Below are 21,395 nucleotides of genomic sequence, written 5' to 3'. Positions count from 1 at the left end.
TTGTTTTATACCTTTTTATATCATATGAATGTCAAATACACAGGAAATTGATGAGATCTGTAACATATACTCCTTTTTCATAAAGCTCAGTGATTCTTGGGTTTGTAAAACAGGACCACACCCCAAATTTATCAAAATCATCTTGACAACACCATAATGCATTTGAATTTCAAGCATTTTTCAACAAAGCTTACAACTGACAAGTTTATAGAATAAGGAAAGGACAATTTTGTATAAAAAGCATTCAGCATGCAAAGCAGTGATTTCTCTCATTAAAAGTATTAACTCACAAGTCAATGCCTAACAAGCATTTGATCAGTCCCATTAAAACATTGCCTGTTAGAATAAGGTACTTTATTCAAAGCAACGTTCCCATGCATGAAAAGGGCATGGAAAAAGAGTTTAAACTACCAACGTTATCTAAATGTAAGGGTTTTTCTTTCAATATTAAAACACTTAAAATAATTTGCTATAACCTACCCCCAAAAATTCAGTGTTACTTACGAATCATACAAAACATTTAAATGTTACATATCTTAATATGAAAGTGTATGCCAGTTGGTTTATATTACATACTATTTATTTATTTATATATATATATAAAAATATATATCTCATATATATATATATATGAGATAGAGGTGCCTTAGATTTAATTTGGTAAAATTAAATACATTCAAATATGCTAATGAATATACAGAGTTGTCTTGGATAGCAGTCAAAATGACATGATTAATATAAAAGGATTCCTGAAAATATGCTTCCTTTTTTTTTTTTTTTATTTCAGTGACCAATAAAACAAATTATAATGGGTGAAAAACAGTAGTGCTAGAAATAATTTTAAAAAATTAGAAGAGAATTTGTGGAGAGATCATATTGACACAACTATGTCAAATTTCTGTGCGATTTCTACAACTATATTAGTTTGTATAATTTATTCAGTTCTATAATGTAATAATAGGTAGAAATTTTCAGTTCCCAAGAGAAGAATAAAATGTTTTTTCCCTAATACTGCTAAAGTGATTTTTTTTCCTGTGAAAGCTGTGAAATTGAGACAAAATTCCAACAACCAAATGAAATGTGAAACAGTAACAGCTGCTTAGTCTGCTGTCCTACTGATATCGTAGGAGAAGACTACTGTATGGTAAGCTGGGGAGGTGTGGGAAGACAGGAGGAGGTACAAGAGTTTTTTGACATAAGCAATATTTATTATTTAGCAGGTGTGCCAGAGGCTCAGCAACATAATATACTTTGTGTATATTATGTAGAACTGTAAATATACAACTCTATATAACATATGTTGCTTTACAAAGGGAGACTTGATTGTAACAGAGCTCTCAAATGAAGAAGTTAATGGTAACATTCAAAGGTATAAATTTCTTTACATTGTGTTAGCAAATATCTTTAGTATATAGACTAGTCTATATACTAAATTGCTAAACTGGCATAGCCAGGTTGTATACATTACCAGAATTTTTATTCACAGCCCTTTACAATCTACCTATATATTGATTAAATAATCTATATTTATACACACACACACGTGTTTGTTTATGAACTATGACACATTGAATTTGCCTTTTCCCACCCAAACAGTACTCTTGCTTTCAAACACTGCTTACATTCCCAATCTCTAAGATCTTGTCTATGAGCAAGTTCAGAAATAAATTTACATCATGCAAGCAATGTACTTCAACTCCCCATCATACTGATATTCTCTGAGTACACAGCAACTGCAAAGCAGCTATTAAATTATATTGTATTTAACATTAAGAATTTACAAAGTTAATAATTGCTAGGTCTCCATATGTGCACTTTTTTCCAACTGAAGAAATTTTAAATGTAAGCAAACATTAAGCAACTTCATTCACTTCCTTTTTGGCTTTTATTCTGAGGATATCACTACTAAAAACTGAGTCTGAAAATATTTGTTTCACAAAATTATACAAGTCTGAAGGCAGAACAACAAATATTTTTAACTTGTTACTACTAGATTAGACAGAAAGTATTAGACCGTGCCATTGCAAAGAAAAGATTCCCTATCTTTTCCAAAGAGAGTGACAGCATTCATTTCTAAATTCAGAATATCTTTGGACTTTACAGTGTAATTTATAGAAGAGATTTTGAGAAGTATGTACAAGTCTCTTATACATTTCCTTTTCCTTTCCCTAAGAATCATGCATAGTGGAACTTCAAGTTCTAATAAGGCTTAACTTTATGCATCAATGTTTATAAAGACGGAAAGAGAAATTTCTAGCACATCAGACATTTTAAAATAGTCTGCATGGTAGATTAAGAATAAACATTCATCAAGAACATCCTGTGATAATTCACCTATACTTAGTGACAAATAGTGCTCTTCTTTTAAACATAGCTAGGTTTTACAAAAGAACAGTAGATTTGATCATAACATATTCTAGCTGTCTTTCCTTTGGAAAGCTCATCATTTACAACAGACCTTCTACACTCAAGAGTAGGAATAATCTTTGATGGAAGAAGTTCCTTTTCTTCTTCTCATGAGATGCCAATCAGCCTCTGAATTGGATAAATTGATCTTCTCTTTCTGACTTATAATCCTCATGAAAGCGTAACTTTAAGAAGTGCAGCTTCCCAAAATAATTACTCAGGACAATCTTATGCTAGGTTTCCACTGCTGCCCACATAACAGCCACTATTTTATCGGGTATATGCACCCTTCTGGGTACTAGTATTTACAATGAATATAGAAGGACAGCAACACATGAAAAAGAACGTTAAGAGTGGTCATATCAATACCTGCAGGAAATGCTGCCCAAGGAATAGCAGGAGATGTAGTCTGTGTTTCACCATTTCCACACTCATAGGACTCTGCTGCCTAGAAACATAGAAAAATAATTTTGTAGCACTTTTTACAAAACGTTATATATCCATATAACAAACATTCTAAAATATTTATTTACAAAAGCCTTCAAGTATGTTTTACTAGTGTAAAGTGGAAGGGCATTTTTAATTTATAAACATTGTTTACTATTATATACCATTTTATTTTATTTATAAATATAGTATATTTTATTAGATATATTATAATTGTTATATTTATTATTTATAAACATTTTAAAGTTATTTATCTAACTATATTGAGCCATTAACTCCTTAACTTAACTCCTACTTAACTATATTAATATTATTTGTCAGAACAGTACAGAGACACAGAAGTCAAGTATAAACTGTATCCATCTACAAAGCGCAAACAAGAAAGGCCCCAATTAGAATGGAAATACTAAACACCTAAAATCAGCTGTGCGACTGGGTCTCAAAGCAATGGAACAACAGAAGTTTTGAAGTATATTAACAGACTGGATATTTGATATACATAGAGATGTGAAAGATGTGTATAGCATGTCTATTACTTGACAAATGTCAGCTATGTGTAGGTATTAAAATCTATATAAAAAATACAGAGTTATGATACTAGAAAATGTAACACTTAGGCACTTAAAGAAGGACTTTAAGATACTTATCATCCTCTATTTCTATTTTACCTAATTTTACCCAATTACTGACATACACAACTGTTCAATTCACAGCATGACAAAATTTTTATGAGGTTATAATTAGCAGAAGCACAGGTGTAATACATTTCTTGAGAAGAATACTTAAGACCATTTTCTTGAAGAATAGTTAAATTTCAACATTAAGTCACCAAAATAACATACCTCAAATCCTCCAAAGTCGTCATCATCCATCTTTCAACTGGTACTAGAAAATAGCAGAAATCCTGTTATAAAAAACAAGAACCAAAACCCTAAGCGGTTATATCCAGTTTACTCATAAAACACCAATAAAAACTATGTAAAACAGAAGCTATGGTGTCAGTTTTAAAGGACAGATTCAAGTAGAATCTGTTATAGCAGCCAAGCCTTAAAGCCCAGCCGTATGAAGTAATACAACACTCTCCATTGCAGGAAGATGGGGATGTTTCATTGGCCAGTCTCATAAGAGAGGCCTGTTGATTTCATCATCAACTAGGGGTCAAAAAACAAAATGACTCATATATTTGTACATCAGTTAGATGGCAGGCGAGTAACTTCTGATATAACTGCTTCCTAGGTCACCTATATGCTCGCCCTAACCTCATCACCTCCCCATCTAGGTTGAGCAGTCTGCCTTCCACCCAGGTACTTATCTCCAAAGATCATCTGAAATCTTTCTAATTTACAAGTTCTTGAAGGACAAGTTCTTCCTCAGAACACTATTGCACAGATGATACAAGGGCTAAAACTGCAAAATCTCCCTTAAGGAACTCTTTTGTATTGACCAAGATAAATAACAAAATTGTGTATTTTTAGGATGGAACTCAAAAAAATCTTCAAGGGAAAAGATAAGCATTGCCCAGCAATATCGTTGAAGATATTTTCAACATAAGAAAGTAGAAAAAGCTTTCTAAGATAGGAAAATAGGAAGAGATACTTTAAAAGTTGTCTGTTGCTTTTAAGTATAGCAATCAAGTCCCCTTGCCTCAAGAAACGGTACTGAAAACAACAGATAATCCAATCATTTGGATATTAAAAAAATAAGTCTAAGTAGCAGGATCCCTGCCTTACCACCAGATTCCAAAAAATGAAGAATTTTCTTCCTTAGTAATGAACAGAAGATCTGATCCATTTACATAATTTAACAGAATATAAAATCTACAATGTACTCTGTAGTTTTATGTTCATGAGTTAAAATATAAAAATTTTCCAGTGTTAAGTTCCTTTTCCAAATCAGCACCGTGATTAAATCCAAAAAGGTTTCCTGCTTTTCCCATCTCTTCTTAGTTGTCTGGCAACATCAGCACAAACTGCAACTCAGAAAAAGACTGTGGTGAATTTCTGGAAATTTTTCTGCTACCACAGAGGTCCTTCCCTAGTTTTCATGGAGGGGCTAATTTAGATTTTAAAAACTGATCAGCATTTTTGAGTTGTAGCCCTGACTTCTGTGGCATTTTGATATATTTTTAGTTAAACTGCTGCTCCTTTTGCAAAAATGCAAGATTACTCAGCTAATGAAAGTAACTCAAGCTATACATGGGTGTTCAAGAAAGGGTATGCTAAATATATGCTTTGAAAAAACTCCTCCTGATATATGAATGAAGGATGATCCAAAAAGTCTTCAGTCTGTCTTTTTATAAACAAAAGACAAAATGGTTGCAAAAATTGAACTGACTTCAGTTTAAGTAGACTACAGGCCGGGGAAACTTTTATTACTGCAAAAGCATATTCTCAGAAATAGAAGAATAGAAAAAGTTTGGAGGAAATGTCTGATTAAAATATTAGAATAAGTCATAGGTGAACACTTTCAGTTTATGTCCACTTCTGAAAATCACTACCCATGGAAAACTGCAATTCAGACCCACGTCTTACAGCATTTGACGAATTTATTTCCAAGTTCTTATTGATGACTGTAGATTAACTCACCACTGTCAAAGTATAAGTGGACAGATCTGATTAGATAAAAGAAAAATATTGTCTGCTATCCACATGTGGTATAAGAACTAAATATCTCTTCAGGGAACTCAAAGGTGGGGTTTTTTTGGAAAAAAGACAGTTGGATATTTTATCAATCAATGTTATCCTTAACTGGTCAAATATTCATGCATTAAGTTAACATTCACAGCTTCAAAATACTACTCAAAAATATAACATATGTACACACAAATTACATCAATGGAAACTATACAGATAGAACACCACTGCTGAAGCAGAGAGCAACGCACAAACAACTCAGAATGCCAACTTATTTGCGCTGCCAACTATTAAATGGCATCCAAAACACAAACTAGACAGCTATATAAATACTGCAAAATTTAACCTAGATTTGAAATTCTAGCAACAGCCTGGGAGTTCCTAATGTTTTCTTTTTCTTTATTTAGAAGGCCTTTAAGTTACAGGAGTCTTTCTCGTGATTTTAAGAGAGCTCTGATGCAGGGAAGAATATAAATAATTACACTAATGCCACTGCTTCATAACTACGTTCTATTTAATTAAAATTAATGTTAGTAATAGATTTTCAACATTAACAATTATTGACGCATTCCTAGTTTCATTAAGCCCTACACATAACCTGATTTACTTCATATCACACTTTTTTTCCTGAATATACTTAAACTCATTCTTGATCCAGCCAGCAGAATTATTTGTGAGAATAGCTGAAATTACTTTCCTAGGTCTTCTTTTTGTGTATATGCTTGAGAAACTCCAGTCTAATGCATTTTAGAATAAATTTAGTCTTAAAATATGCACCTGAGATGCATCTAATACAAGAGCCTTTCAAACCACTGAGTAGGAGTAGCCTAAACCTATTCATTCAAAGAAACATAGCGTTGAAGTAGCAATCACAACAGCTGTGTTGGAGAAAAAGTGGCTTTACAAAGACAAATCGGTATTTTTTTCCATACAATATGATAAGGTAGCCAGAAACCTAGAAAGCCAGTGCCATGTGAACAGGCCCCACAGGCTCTACCAGAAGTTGCTTCAAGGAATGTAGTATGAAAAGGAGATTTTCTCCCCAAACAGCAAGAGATATTACTCCTTTCTTCTCAGAAATGGTTGGGTATCAGCTGGAGAAAGTACATTCTATATTTGGCACTGTGCTTTAAAATGACAGACTGAACAAGTTCAGAGGAGTGCAATAGAAATTAAAACTACTTTGGAAAGGCAAGCTAAAATTCATATAAACAGGCTTTTTTTTGTTGTTGTTAGGAAAAGGCAAGCAAGCATAACTATAGAATAACAAAAATGAAGTTACGAAAAGAACAGTTATAATTATTTTCAATTACCATCAACTGCAGCAGAGACATTAAATATAAAATAAAAACGTGTATTAAATACAAGGATTTTCAAAAAGACAACATAATAAACCACTACAAGAAAATTTCTAAGAACCTATTAATACATAAAACAGAGTCAGTTTTGATACAGAAACCCCTTTAAAGGGTGCAGGGGCAGAAGAAAGAAAAGAACGACTTCTCATTGAATCCACTATCCTTGCTATAACATATCATACATGGTATTCTTAAGTCAGGTAAAAATAATCTCATGATCAATGATTACCTTACTCCACAAATTTTAACACAGACATTTCATGATTACAACAGCATTATTACTGTGTAAACTATGCCTCACATCATATTTTAATGAAACTAAAGAGAAACAGTCCCTAAGGAAGTCCCAAAAGTATCAATGGTGTTTTTATAGCTAATTGCGGAGGAATCCTCTGATCTCCAGTTCTTAGGAGATGTCACAAGAATTCAAGGTAAGTGACGCTGAACCAGCTAGGAATGATTGTTGTTTGTGTATTGGTGTATACCTTCATACATGTGCGTACGCCTCTTTTTTCAAGCACAAAGCTAGAAGTCTACAGTCTTGCCAAAAATAAATTCTTGATTTGTTTACACATTTTGTTTGCTGTAGGCAAAAATAAAAAGAATCAGAATGAAACTGGCAAGCTTAATGTGCATTGCAAGCAAGCAGTAGATCAGAACAGAAAGCACAGGTAAGTCCTGAGGGACATTTAAACTCAGAGACTGAGGAGTTTTTCTTTTCAACCAGAGTATTAGTGAGCTAAGAGCTATTGCTGAGAGATGCTGTCTTTCTGAAGAGGAGGGAGGGAGGGAGGGGAGAGAGAGAGGGGGAAAGCTACTTTTCCAAAGCTACTTTTAGTTAGGAGTCTTTCACAAACCTCAGAAGTACGCACACATTTAGTGCTAAAGAATCTTTGAATAATAACTGATAACAATACTAAAACCATTACCAATTACACCATTTCTCAATTCCACCCCTTATTTTGGTGATAGAAACGGTCTTCTGGTATAAACGAACAGTAGCACTCACCTAAGACTTGACAAAGAACTACAACAATTTTGAGAACAGCATTTTTAAATTAATCATCTATTCCAAAATGTGTAATCAAACTTTTCTTTCTTCACAGACTAGGAACATTATTTGTGGCACCAGAATAGCGAAGAATACATTAAGTGCTGACAATCTTGAGAAGGATTTAAAAAACAAAACAAAACAAAACAAAACACGAACAACCCACACAGTCTTACCATGACTAAATGTGGTCTCTTAAAATATGCCTGATACTGGAGTCAAGTAACTGTAAAATTGGGCAACAAAAAGTTGACCTCAAAATTACAGATTCATAGAAATTGTGGTTGGACAAGACATAGGTCATCTAGTCCAGGCCATTTTCAAAACGTTGCAGTTCTCCAGACAATCATCTCCTACGAGGCTTGAGAAGCTTCCCAGCCTCATACTCCTGCGAAAAGAGGGAAACTTTTCTTGGATCATGAAGATGTAAACCACTGCATTTTCAGTGAAGAGTAGATTCTATCAAAAAGTTTGTATTCATAGACTCATAGAAAAATTCAAACCAAAAGAGACCTCAGCAGGTCATGTAGTCCAACCTCCTGCTCAAAGCAGAGGCAACGCTGAATTCAGGCTAGGTTGCACAGGGCTTTGTTCTCTGATAACATCACACACTGAATGCATTGAAATATAGATAGTTATGCATATCTGAGATGTTTGCAAGCTTTCCTATACACAAAGCAGTCACCAAAGCTTGGCCATCAGACTAACACAGGTCATGAGAACTTTGAGATGTACTTACCTAACAGACATATCAAAGTCATGTTTTTATACACAGCAAGATCAGGAGCCATTCACAAGGAAGAATACAGAAAAATATATGGGGGGGGAGGGGAGGGAGGAACCTCTTTCTCACTTTAACTGTTAGGAGGAGGAAGAATAAAGTTGTAATTCTACTGGAAATCCTCTTATACTTCATTTCCAAAAGCTAGAAGTGGTAGACAGACCAAACTCTGTGTTAAGAAGGTTTCCTCATCCACTTAAAAGACTATCTTCAGATACTAAGAATTGAAATTATAATCAATCCCAGATCTATTACTAAATATAAATTGCCACAATAACACAGACACTCAAAACTACTTTCACCAGGTATATACAACTAGACACTATGCTATTGGTTCTGTAATTTTGAGTAAGCAGCTATCTTACTTGTAGAATTTTGTACATTTTAAAGGAACAACTTGGAGTATAACTGCTGTTCTGTCAGAACTATGTGTGTGGATCTGCCTGAGAGTGGGGCTGCTCCATTTGTATTTCTGGCAAACACAGTCAGTGGTTAACCCTACCTATGACAACGTATCGGTTTTACTTGCATGTTTTTGCTTACTGAATGACTCATTCCATGTGTTCCATCTAGGACAGGCACATTAGCTGTTTCGTTACCGGACATAACACAGACCGCATTATCTGAAGAATAAATCTTTGGCTGAAACTGCAGGCTCCAAAAAGCCTATCCAAGATATGTATGAGAAGCAAAAAAAAAAATATGTATTTATATAGTCATTTAGAAAGCATATATACTGGCAAAGCCTCCATGATAAACAGCAGAGTAGAAGATACATTTCTGTATCACAAACTTCTAATCACCTCGCAAGCATTTTTCCACATGGCTTTTCTGCCAAAACTCCGAACAGCTCTGAACAATCTTAAAACGGGAACTTTTACTTTTTTCTTTTTGTCCATCTCATATATGCACTTTTCTCTTGATCTACAACAATTATACTGCAGGATAAGTATGTACTCTGCAGGATAAGTATGTACTATCTTCACAAGTTACGGTAGCTAAGTTGTTAGAGTTAAAAATTGCTGATTGCAGAAGACACATATTCTAAGGAATACATGAAAACTAAAATAATTTTACAGCATTTGTAAAGTATTCAGAAAAAAAATGCATATTTCTTACCTCATGCCTGCTTGAGATCTAAGCACTAAAAATTGTCTGTCTGTTCTATAATACTTAGATCATAAACAAAAGGATACTTTACATGTATTATGGTAAGGAATTCAGTGGAATGAAAGACACTATAAGCAAAGACCATTGTTCAAAACAAGAATTAACCAATGGCTACTGACAGAATTTTTCTGAGGTTGAGAAATTCTAATTTCCCCTTCCTAGAAGTAAGGCTAAAAATTTCTGATGACCTATCTGTCCGAGATCAATTTCTAGAACTAGCAGACATAATGAGGCACTGACATGCATGTGATTTTTCATTTTTTCTTCAGAAAGAGTAAAATGGTATGATACAGTAATTTTCAATCCCTGAAATCACTGGAGAGTTCAATCCTTTTAAAGTTTTATTTTGTAATCTGCAATTCTTAATTTGCCTCACAGCAATATGTTATTTGCAATGAAAAGCTTCTAAAGTTTTTTCAAGAAGTTGATTACACAGTAACATTGTATGGAAAAATTTCTTACAAAGATAGCAATGAACCATGTAGTTAACATTCACTTAGTGGTTTGTTATTTATTTACTTAATGAACAGAGTTCACAGTCTTGTTACAGAAATGAAGAATATTCTGTACTGTTTTTAAAAGGAAAGCTCTTTACAGTTCCTAAATTCTGTATTAATTTTTCAGTATTTATCACCTGTATCTAACAAGTAAAGTATACAACTGATCAGAGGCTACATCAAAAGGCCTTGAAGGCATGAGACCAGAGGGAATTTTAGGATTGTTTTTCAATTTGGAAAGTTAGACTGCATTAGCAATTACAATAAATGTGATCTTAAAAATATCTTGGAAGTAACAAAATTTACACAAGTCTTCCATTAAGAAATTATGAATTTGTGCCAAAAATATAATCAATAAGATAGGAAACGAGGCTAATTGTTTCCTGAGAGATACTCCAAATTCTTCTACTATTAAGAGACATGTTACTTTGAGTGCTCACTAATGAAACTTGGATAAGCTACAGTTTTTGAAAAAGTTATCTATAAGACTTCTGGATAAAACTGAAAGTAAAAATTAGAAAATCTTTTAAGAAGAAATTTAAGCTTTTTAGCATTTCAGAGACTGAAGTGCCCAAAACAAACCGGGAAGTTCAATTAAGTCTTCTACTTTCAGAAGGAGGAGGGGGTTGGTTCTCATTTTTTGGTTTTGTTTTTCTGAAGTCCAGCAACATTTTTAACATAACACAAAAGGCATGAGCCAAACACTGGTTTTGAATTTTAGGAAAAAGGAGAAAAATAATTACTTGGGAGGGTATCATTTAATACTATTCACAGCAATGAGTTGTTGCTCACTACATATGGCACCCATATCTCTATATTAATTTAAACACAGCATAACTTCTTGAGATCACAGAGGCAACCTGTGACTACATGAGAAAAAGAAAGCCTGTATTTTTTTCTTAAATTAGAGCATCTAAATCCCTGGAGGTGTGCAACCTTATACCTGTACATGCCAGTTCCTAAAGAAGGTGATTAGGAGAGGGGACTGAAAATCTGTAACATCAAAGATGCAAGGCTGAAATTGCAACAAGTGCGTTTCGCTCCTTTACTCAAAGATCTGCTCTCTTATTTTTCAATGAAATGATCGATACAGCCTCACATGAAGCTGTTCAGGGACTGTATGTCCTACCCCCTGTCATGAGATAGTGAAAAACAGATCAAGTCAGCAAAATGCAAATGCTCTCCATTATGTGACAGGCATGTATGTGACAGGCATGAAGGGACATGTAAGAAATTCCCAGCCCTATGAAACAGTAACATGACAGTTAGCATCTATATTTACACTGCAGAAGCATGTCTAATAACATAATAAAGGAAAAGGCTTCAAGACCATAGGGAAAAAGAAAAGAGGACACAATATGTAGTAGATCTGGTCCTGGATCTGAACCCTGTGCATATTCAAGAGACCTCAGGGGAAGAGGATAACACAGAACAGGTCACATGAATTTTCTCTTGGGAAGAAAGGTTCATTTCAGTCCCGACATTGACTTAATAGGTATTTTGCTAAATCAAGCTTTTTGTTTTGTTTTTTTAAAGACCATAACCTATTTAACAGGCGTAGTTGCTTGTATTACAGATTCCATTGAAATTTATGTGGCTTTTAAGTCAAAACCAATTCTGGGAGGCACCTGAGGAGAACACCTGATGAAATCCCACCTGAAAGCAAGGCTATCTTAGACACTACATCAGGTTGGTTTAAGGTCACATACAGTCAAGTCTAAAAATATCTCCAAGGACTGAGATTCCACAGTCTCTCTGGGCACCTGCTCCAGTGTTTGACTACTGTCATCATGTGAATTTTATTTTCCTATCTCTCTCTTTCATCTATTCCTTTATCCTTTTATTCGGGAGACTGCAGAAGGTTCTAAGGCTTAGAGATGAAAACAACATATTAAAAGATGAAACAATAAAAGGCAAACATTGACTTACACAACATAGGATATCTAAAAAGCCAATAGCTAAAACTTATCTATCCATTCCTGAATGAATTTAACATTAAAAAAAATTTTTTTCCAACACCCAAGAACAGAAAACTCTGTAACCCTTAGCCCTTTTCTCAGGAGTCACTCCCTGAACCAAAAGGTCCAGATCCTGTAAGTAAATGAGATTCCATACCATATGAAACGAGATTTTATACCTAAATTCAAGACTAATTTTGAAATATCAATTTGTGTAACACTGTGTTTGTACATAATAAATAGCAGCAACAAAACATGTAGCATTCACATCAGTTTCATATAACAAGAATGTCTTATGAAATCTGCAAGACATATAGCTTTCTCCTATGCCTTTTCCACTTTTATTTAAAAGAGCATTTCTAGAAGAAAAAGCACGCCATGATTAAACACTAAATATATCTTGTATAACCAACATAAAGGTGGCAAAACTTGCAACAAATATATCCAATCATAAACAACACCTGAGTAACATCCTGCTTAAAGAAATTAGAATAAAAATATTCCATATGAACCACACTCTCAGCTGAAAATAAAATGAACTGAAATGAGCAAAAATCCCCAAACTCCCACAAAAACAGATGAGAATATGCAGAATCAATGCAACAAAAATTTGAATGTTAGAACTTGTGGGTCCTCTTCTTCAGCATACAGCTTTGGCTGTTTTAAAGAGTGCTTAAAGCAGGAAAAAAGCAATAAAGTGCAAATTCCAAGTCCATTTTACTCTCCTAGATCAGATACAGCTTCACAAAAAAGGGAAATAATAGTTCAGCTTTTACCCTCAAGAACAGGCTCTGATAGCTCCCACAGCGGAGGTACTGGCTTTCAAATTCACCTTTCTAAGGCAACAGAGGAAAAAACACCACTGCCTTGTGTGGAAAACACATTCAGTAACTGACAATTCCTCAGAGTTAACCTAGAAAAAACATCAGAGAACTAACAAAAATGTCTTCTGTGAAAGCTGATCTCTGAAAAGCTATTAACAAATGGATTTGTAAAAGGTGTGGTGCACTAAAGTTATTTAGAATAATATTGTGAGCTACAAAGAACAAAAAGAGATGGACTGAGAGCAAGAGAGATCACTAGCGTGAAGAAAACGTGCAATATTTGAAGCTGCATAACTTTCATTTGTCTGCTCCTCAACCACACATATATGTAAAACTACCACGTTTGTGGTATGGAAAGAATGAATATAAACTGGGAAGGAAGTGCTTTCAGTATCACCAGATCAATAAAAAGTTGTGAACCATAGGCTGATGTCTAGAAAACTATTGTGCTTGTGATTCAGAAACAATTGCCGAGTTTGATTTCAGAGTATTTCCTAAGGTAGCTGTAACACATTGAGAAATACAAACTAACCACCTACAGCTGTACCAGATGCACGTACCATTTTCGTACCAGACCACAACCCATGGACTGCATGAGGATTCCATGTGTAACTAAGTACTCAGAGGATAGCATCATTCAGAAGACTAGACTTTGCAAGTACCACAGTAGTAATTTTTGCACATATTTTCATCTAAAAGGCCCAGCAGAGAAAAGGTCTGTATAGTCTGGCTTTGAAACGTTTTGATCACTGAGATCTATTTATGGTTGTGGAAAAAAAACAAAAAGCAGAACAATAGAAAAAAAAAAAACACACCCCCTCCCCTTCAGCTGTAAGTTTATTTTTTGTAAAGTGCTTATTCATGTAGCACATAATCTTGATACTTGGAAGCGCAGAAATGAGTGGTACAATAACATTCCCTGTCAAGGGTTTGGGAATGCTAGGATGTACAGTGGTCTTTCTTCTATAGGGCAGGTTGCATACACTCAGCAAGTAGAAGTTTTAGAAGTAAAAATTGTCATATGCATTTTACCAGCATTTCCAACTAAAAATTAGCAAATTTCAACAACTGTTTAGATTAACAATTGAAATATCTATGTTTCTCCATTCTTCTCTGTCAAAAGCCAAAGTTCCCAAATGCAGGCAAATCTTTTCACTAGCAAATCACCGATGTATTTTTACCAGACATAGAAAGAGTTGTCTGTTTGTGAAGGGAGAAGCTTTCCAAGAGTAAAAACCATCAAGTTCTGCCTCAAGGGAAGTTTGTCACAGAATTAAATCTCTGAAAATAGAAGATTTGACACAATCTTAGTAACAGTTAGAGCACCATAACAACAATGTAATAGGACAATATGTCAAACAAAAACTTAAGTCTTTGAAGTGTACTGTCATATGGATGTGTGGCAACTCGTACAAATACTATTAATGCTAATATAAGTGAAGAGCTCAAGTTCTTACATATTAAGACGGAATATACCCTTTAAAGAATCATAAAGTAAGTGGGAAGACAAAATTGGACTGCTTGGCTCAGAAATAGTCTTTCTACAATAAACAGGATAAAACTAGGTTTTTGGCATGCTGCATCGCCTAGGAAAATTTGGGGCTGAGTGAATCACTGATTCTAAAAGCCAACGTTACTTCCACCAGAAAAAAGAATCTTACATGTAAGAACATGAGCTTAAATATCCACTAGATCACCTTCATATGCACTTAAAAATGCAGCCTTTTCTCCCCATGGGGTGGGTGGGGGTGTGGGGGTGGGGTTGCAAAAGGCAAACTGTAAAGGGTGCTTAGCAAACCTGACAGTTAAATATTATGAAAGGGGTATTGTTTCCCGTTAACTTGTGTATAGACAGTTTACAAAATCTACAGAATGGCAGACTTCAGAGATTATTATTTCATTTTTATATTAGAAAAGCTGACAGATGGCTATGGATACAATAAAGAAAATCATTCGTACACAGCAACTCTATTATGCAAAACAGGCATCCTTTATTTTTAGTGTATTTCTCCCAATATACTCATTTTTCCAATTAATAAGACTCCTCCCAGCTTCCCCTAAGCCTTAGAAGTGCTGTACTTCAAGGCATGGAACTAATTTGAGAGTGTTTTCAGGAGAAGAAAAAGAAATCAACCTACTTCTCTGCCAGAAGAGACGTTCAAATTATCAGAAGACTAAAAAATTATGGCTAAGATTTTCAAGTCTTAGTAATTTTACATGACTCAGTTTTTAGTCTTGAAACTAAGCACCCTCCAGAAAACAAACGAAAACACTCCCCCTCTCCCCAATAACCTATATGAAATTCAGGTTCTGTAAAAGATTCAATCGGAGTAACCTAAACACTGAAATAAAAGATAACTAATCTTTTTAAAAGCTTTTATTTCTGTGCTTTGCAAGCTCTGGACATACTATTAGCAACAGGAAAAAACAGGCATTATTCCCTCCACATGGAAAGAAAACACATCATCACTGTGCCTTTTCCCCCCTGCTTCACTGATATTAGAGAAGGTGACCTTATAACTTCTTATTCATATACCAGTAAACAGATGAATTTGATTTTACCTTATCTCCTAAAGAGAAGTTTGATTCATGTAGAAGCAACAAGTGAATTTAAAATCATTTTCATACGATCCTTATGAGGCAACTGAAAAGGTTTCACATTGTCCAAATGTGTCAAAAAAAAAAAAAAAGCTAATTTGCTTTCTAACAGAAAACATCATTGCCAGAATACCTGTGCATATTATCCTTCCTTTTTTTTTTCTTTTTTAGTACACTCCTAAGCACATTGCACAATACTTTTTATCACTTTGACCAAATGGATAGCATCATAATTGTATGGTCTCTTTTGCAATGAAGAAAAATATATTTAGCTGTCATAGAAAAGGTTGATTACCATTGATTTATCCATAAAAATATATTAATAGGATTATACTCTTCGTATTAAGAAGAGGAAGTTGAGGAGCAAACATCACAGATCAGGCCAGAAAAAAAAATGGGGTTAGGGCCAAGTCCTTTTCTTTGCTGCTGAAGCACAATCATTTACAGTAATTTCTAACTGTATACATTATACCTACTATGCATCTCTAGAATACTTTTCTTCGCTAGTCCCAAAGCCTTTGACAAATATAAGTAAGTGCTGTTGATCCCATTTTAGAAAGATGGGAAGAGTTACTAAGAGGACCTATATCCAAAGTTTCCAGCATATTTAAGTAATTTAAGTACCAAGTATGTGAGAAGGGCATTGATATTTATTTGGTAATTTATATTATTTTATCAATAAATTATTAATAAAAAATAATACAAAAGCAAGCTGCCAGCCAGATACTATCCCCCTCCCCCCACGCAAATCATCCATCATACAGTCCCTTTGATTTGGTCACCTTCCCTAGATAGTGTACAGACCTAGGCAGGGAGCATACTAGGTTAACTGCTCTAGAAACACAAACCCTACTTTCTTTCCCAAGATGTCCACAAGTGCCTCTCAGTTCTGCTAGCAGAGAAGTATTTATCACACAGTTAAAATGTCATCAGTGATGAGCTGGATCATCATCAATGGATGATAGCATTTTGGCAATGTGCTATTAGAGAAGTAAGGATTTCCATCCTCATATTACACTAGCAAACAGATAATTCATGAAAATGGATAATTCAGAATAAAGTGCAGAATAAATGGGATGCACAGTATATAAACCATATGCAATATATGCAGACAAGACTCCATTCTGCACAGAATACACCTAATTCAAAATGGTCCAGAACTCCCCAGTTTAATGGAGAGTAGCTGTTCTCCTTCTCCCATGTAATGTATTTCAGATTACAATTTCGTATATTCTCCAAGACCTTTGTTAAATTGTAATTCCCTTGGAAACAAACACATGCCGAATGTGTATTCATCCTAAAATATAAAGCTGCCATATATGTAAAGTTGTATGTTATATACACACAAGGGTAAAAAATAAACTACAGTGGATGTTTATTTTTATGAATTATGTAAGTTCACAAATATCCTACATAAGTATCATATATATAAAATGAACATATATATATGCACACATTCACAATTATATACACATGTATATAAAAGCAAAGCTTAATAGCTTTAATAGCTTTTGAAACAGTCACTGTTTAAAGAAAGCCACTGAAATTTATCCAAAAATTACCATGCAAAAGTGATACCTTTTGGCAATGCTGAGGAAGCAGATAGAATATTCAGGTTCCAACTACATGTAGAGTGATATATTTTAAATACATTAATTACTGGGAAATTATATAGCCTTTAGTCAGCAAAATTCCCAATAAAGACAAAGTTTTGGTTGATTAAAGACAGCAAGGAAAAGCCTGAAAACGATACATTCAACAAAAGTTACAGGTAATTACTATAGGCTTCTATAGAGACTCTAACAAAAAGTTTATGTAAACAGACAAATTCAGCTAAACCACTAATTTTTTAAAATATTAACTTTTTTTGAACAATCTGATAAAAAGATCACAACTGCTTTTCTTCATTCATAATGAGTATTACTGTAGGCTACTTCTATAATCAAACCACTGTTTTTCCTGAACAAATATTGTTGCGTGCACAACTTATATGCACAACTAAGATCACTAACATCTCACTAATTAAGAAAGAACAGAGAAAAATTATTTTTTTAATCCAAGTACTCCATGAAATTCAAGCCCAGTGCATTTAACAATAGCAGCTCACAATGTAGCCTGGCTGTCTGTCACCAGGATACTGAATGGGAGCTGCAAGCTGCCAGAAGACTAAAACTAAGTTCAACTGTGCACATTGTTGGTCTTTTCACCCTTCCTCCACCTTTTTAAGTGTGTGGTTTTGTAATTCAAACCTAATGGAAGAACAAGGACTGGATTAATAAGCAAGAACTGCACAGTAGCCCCTCCTGCAAAAAAAGACACTGTTACTGTTCTATCCTTCATCAGTTTTACTAAATCCAGATGTTTTATAGTCATTTACAGTTTAACCAGGTTAAACACAGAGGTGTGTGCTTCTATAAGATCCAGTGTTGACATACTTAAGTATTTTTTAATGTTATTTTTAAATAAAATCTCTCATTTATTATCTAGACTTCTAAGACAGACACTACAATCAAATCACATGGTATTTTATAAGGAAATTTAATTTGTGTGAACAGCTAAAGTATAGCTGCTACCTGATGAAGATCATCAATTTAAAAATGTGTTTTATTTTTACAACCTTATTAGCTTGTTTATTCTATAAGAATGGCTCAGGTGTCTTTTAAAAATCTAATCACTTCATTTCTGAATTTTTTTTTATATATCCCATGTAGAATAGCAGTAATAAGACGTGATTTTTTTTAAACTACCTGTATTTTGCACACTCTCAGTACTCAGTATTTTTTACATTCTATGATATACATCCACTTTACTAAAGCATGTCTTTAGCATAGTTCACATCTCGAAATGATGGACAAATGAAATTTCTAAATCCCTCCTAAACATGCTCTGTAATACATCAGTGTAAACTGGCAGGTTTAAACCTGTAAAAACATTATGAAAACTTTTACTGATAAATTTATTTTCTAACAGTATTACCATGGCACCTTTCAAATACATTAAAAAATGTGGTTTAATTCTAAACTCCAAAAGTGTGCACTAGAACGATTAAACATTTGCATAACATATTTTCTACCCTATATGAGAAAGTATTTTTTAAAATTAATAATTTTATCTGCTCAACTGTTTGTGTACCACTGGGGAGAGAATCATATGGTAGCATGATAAGTAAGTCTTAGAATATATAGTGCCTATTATCAGATGGTAAAACAGAAAGGATCTATGTACTCTAAAGTCTTAAGGGGACATAGCCCCTTATGTAATAATTTTTAAAAAAAAAAAAAAAAAAAGGAAAGGAGGGGGATTATTTTTCAAAAAATATGGCTCTTCCACCAATATTGCTCTTTTGACCCTAACAAAGGACAAGTCAGGCCTCTTTATAAACATTAAAAACAGTTTAAGTATGTATTTACAAGTTCATCTTCAATATCAATGAAGTTAGATACCTATATACCCATATCACACATTTTTTAAGCACTCATTAAAGAGAAAGAAGTATTCACAAAAAACCCAAAATGAAAGCTATTTTTTTTCTTCTAATAATAAAATTAATATGATCCTGGAGGGAAAGGGAACTACATTGCTGGATAAATATCTCATTTTGTCATTCACCATACAATAATTTAAATTAAATTTCTATATGAAACATTTTTAAGTGGACTGTAACTTTTAAAGTTTTTTATAAATCCAGTTTCTGAGGCCCTTTCTGCAGTAATTCTACAATATTACTACACACCAGTGGTACACAAGCCTGCAAGAACTTGACCGGGGGGGGGGGGGGGGGGGGGAAGTAAAAAGATATAGATCAAATTGTTTAAAGAAAAAAAAAAATAGTACTGCGCTAACCGTACTGTGCTAACCATGAAAAGTTTGAGAACACATTAGCAGAATATATCATAGATAATGAAAGTACACTGAAAACCAGCAGTTTAGACTAAATGCTTTCTAAAATAAGAAAATTGCCAGAAATCCCCCAAACAACTTTTCTTGAACTGTACTAGATTGTTTTGTTTTGTTTTAGGCCAAGATGCTGATGTATACCTCCAGCGGCTTATAAAACCAAAGGCAAGTCAACTATGGCATGCATATCACATGGAAATCTCTTTAGAAGCTCTGCATTATTTTCATTTCAAAAGTCACACCCTATGGAAAGTCTATTTAAAAGCTTAACTGGCAAGTGTATGCTAGAAGTATTTTGTTTTCTATCTGAAACTACACTAGACTCCAATCCACAGAGACAGAATTTCTAGTTTATTTCTCTCTATCCATATGCACTAAACCCCAAAACTGTAACGTAGACAAGCATTGCTGAATTTCTGAAGAAGGAGTAAGGCTAGTGTAAAGTTGCTTATGGTAAGCCTCTGTTCCTCAGAAATTCAAACAACCAAACAAAAAAATCACTGTCCTGTGTTCTTTAGTAAATTAAATATTTAAAGAGAAAACTTAGGTATTTAACATGCAAGTATGCTAAAACAAATTCAAAGTAATGCAACTCAATCCCTACCTCAAACACTGACCCAAAATAAATGAAATCAACTCTAGCAATGCGTTCACGCTACAAATGGAACGATTTCTAGCAAAGTATTTCATGAGAAAAATTCAACTGTAAAGAATTATGAGGCCAAGTTTGGGAAGCACTACGCAAATTTTTGGATAGCTTTTACCTACAAACACCTTACCAACAAGCATAAGGAGATATAAAATGAATTTATAATATTTTATAATATTATAATGTTATAATACATTTTAAATATTATAATATATTGTATTTTATTATATAAATATATTAGAATTACATTTTATAACAGTAATTTTATTAACACAACTTGAGAATCGAGAGGATGCACAGAAAGTATTGTAAGCAACTGAATTTTTTCATAGTAGTAGATGACATTTCAAAGTAACCAAACTCTATAAACATTTGTGTATATTTTCCTAAATTATTTTGGTACATACTTATTGTTATTTCCCCCATTCTACAAAGACTTTAATTGCAATTAAAACAATGAAAGGGGGTTCTTTCTTATTCTTCTCCTTAAATTTTTTATTGAGTTCAAATTAAAATTATAGCCAAATAATTTTTGTGATTTATCAAAAAGTAGGCTCTCCCCTCAGTAGCACGGTTCAACAACAATTTCTTATTTATCAGACAATCAATTCTGTATGAGAAGTTACATTGTGCCAAAAACTAGAGCAAACAATCAAGAACAAGAAGTACAGCATATAAGTAGTCTGCTGACTTTTTTGGCTCTCAAGCATTTGAAAATAAATCATTCCACAGGACACCTAAATAAAAGTAGAAGACGAGTGGCTTAAGAGTGAACTTGGCATTTTTCTGTATCTGCCAAGGGTATCTATAAGTATTTACATAGACACACAACTATTTTAAAAGTAAATTGGTAGTCTGTATTGTTAAATATATATACACACACACACACACACATATATATATTAAAAGCACTTCATTTTTGATTTAGCAGTTTTATATCTCAATCTGACTGATTTTGCCACTACCACTGCAAGCTAAGTTCAGAACTCATTGTCACATCCACCAAATAACCTCTAGGTGCAAACTGTCCCAGAGAATCTACTAGCAACAAATCATCACAAGTCTCATGTTCCTTGTTTGAAGTTCAAACTAGTTTGGTCCCACAGCTATCTACAATAGCATAGTA

At 33.8% G+C, this 21,395-nt stretch overlaps 1 protein-coding gene across 10 annotated transcripts in view; it reads right to left on the bottom strand.

The window, feature by feature from the left end:
- Nucleotides 1–21,395, bottom strand: part of CCDC91 (coiled-coil domain containing 91) — a 174,738-nt gene that overhangs the window by 146,067 nt on the left and 7,276 nt on the right. For 8 of the 10 annotated variants that reach the window (XR_010390784.1, XM_026102420.2, XM_064517438.1 and 5 more), the window contains exons 2-3: nt 3,696–3,738; nt 2,776–2,854 (exon numbers count right to left, since the gene is read on the bottom strand). Coding sequence is in view for 9 of the 10 variants with exons in the window: in XM_026102420.2 (XP_025958205.2) it covers nt 2,776–2,854; nt 3,696–3,725 (109 nt within the window). In the remaining variant the exon portion in view is untranslated. Of the gene's footprint in view, nt 1–2,775; nt 2,855–3,695; nt 3,758–21,395 lie in introns of all 10 variants that reach the window. The other 2 variants (XM_064517416.1, XM_026102418.2) reach the window with 1 other exon arrangement.

This window comes from Dromaius novaehollandiae, chromosome 1 (genome assembly GCF_036370855.1).
Source record: "Dromaius novaehollandiae isolate bDroNov1 chromosome 1, bDroNov1.hap1, whole genome shotgun sequence".
Lineage (NCBI taxonomy): Eukaryota > Metazoa > Chordata > Aves > Casuariiformes > Dromaiidae > Dromaius > Dromaius novaehollandiae.
Note: the sequence above shows the minus strand (reverse complement) of the source record. Positions and strands in the feature narration are given on the sequence as shown.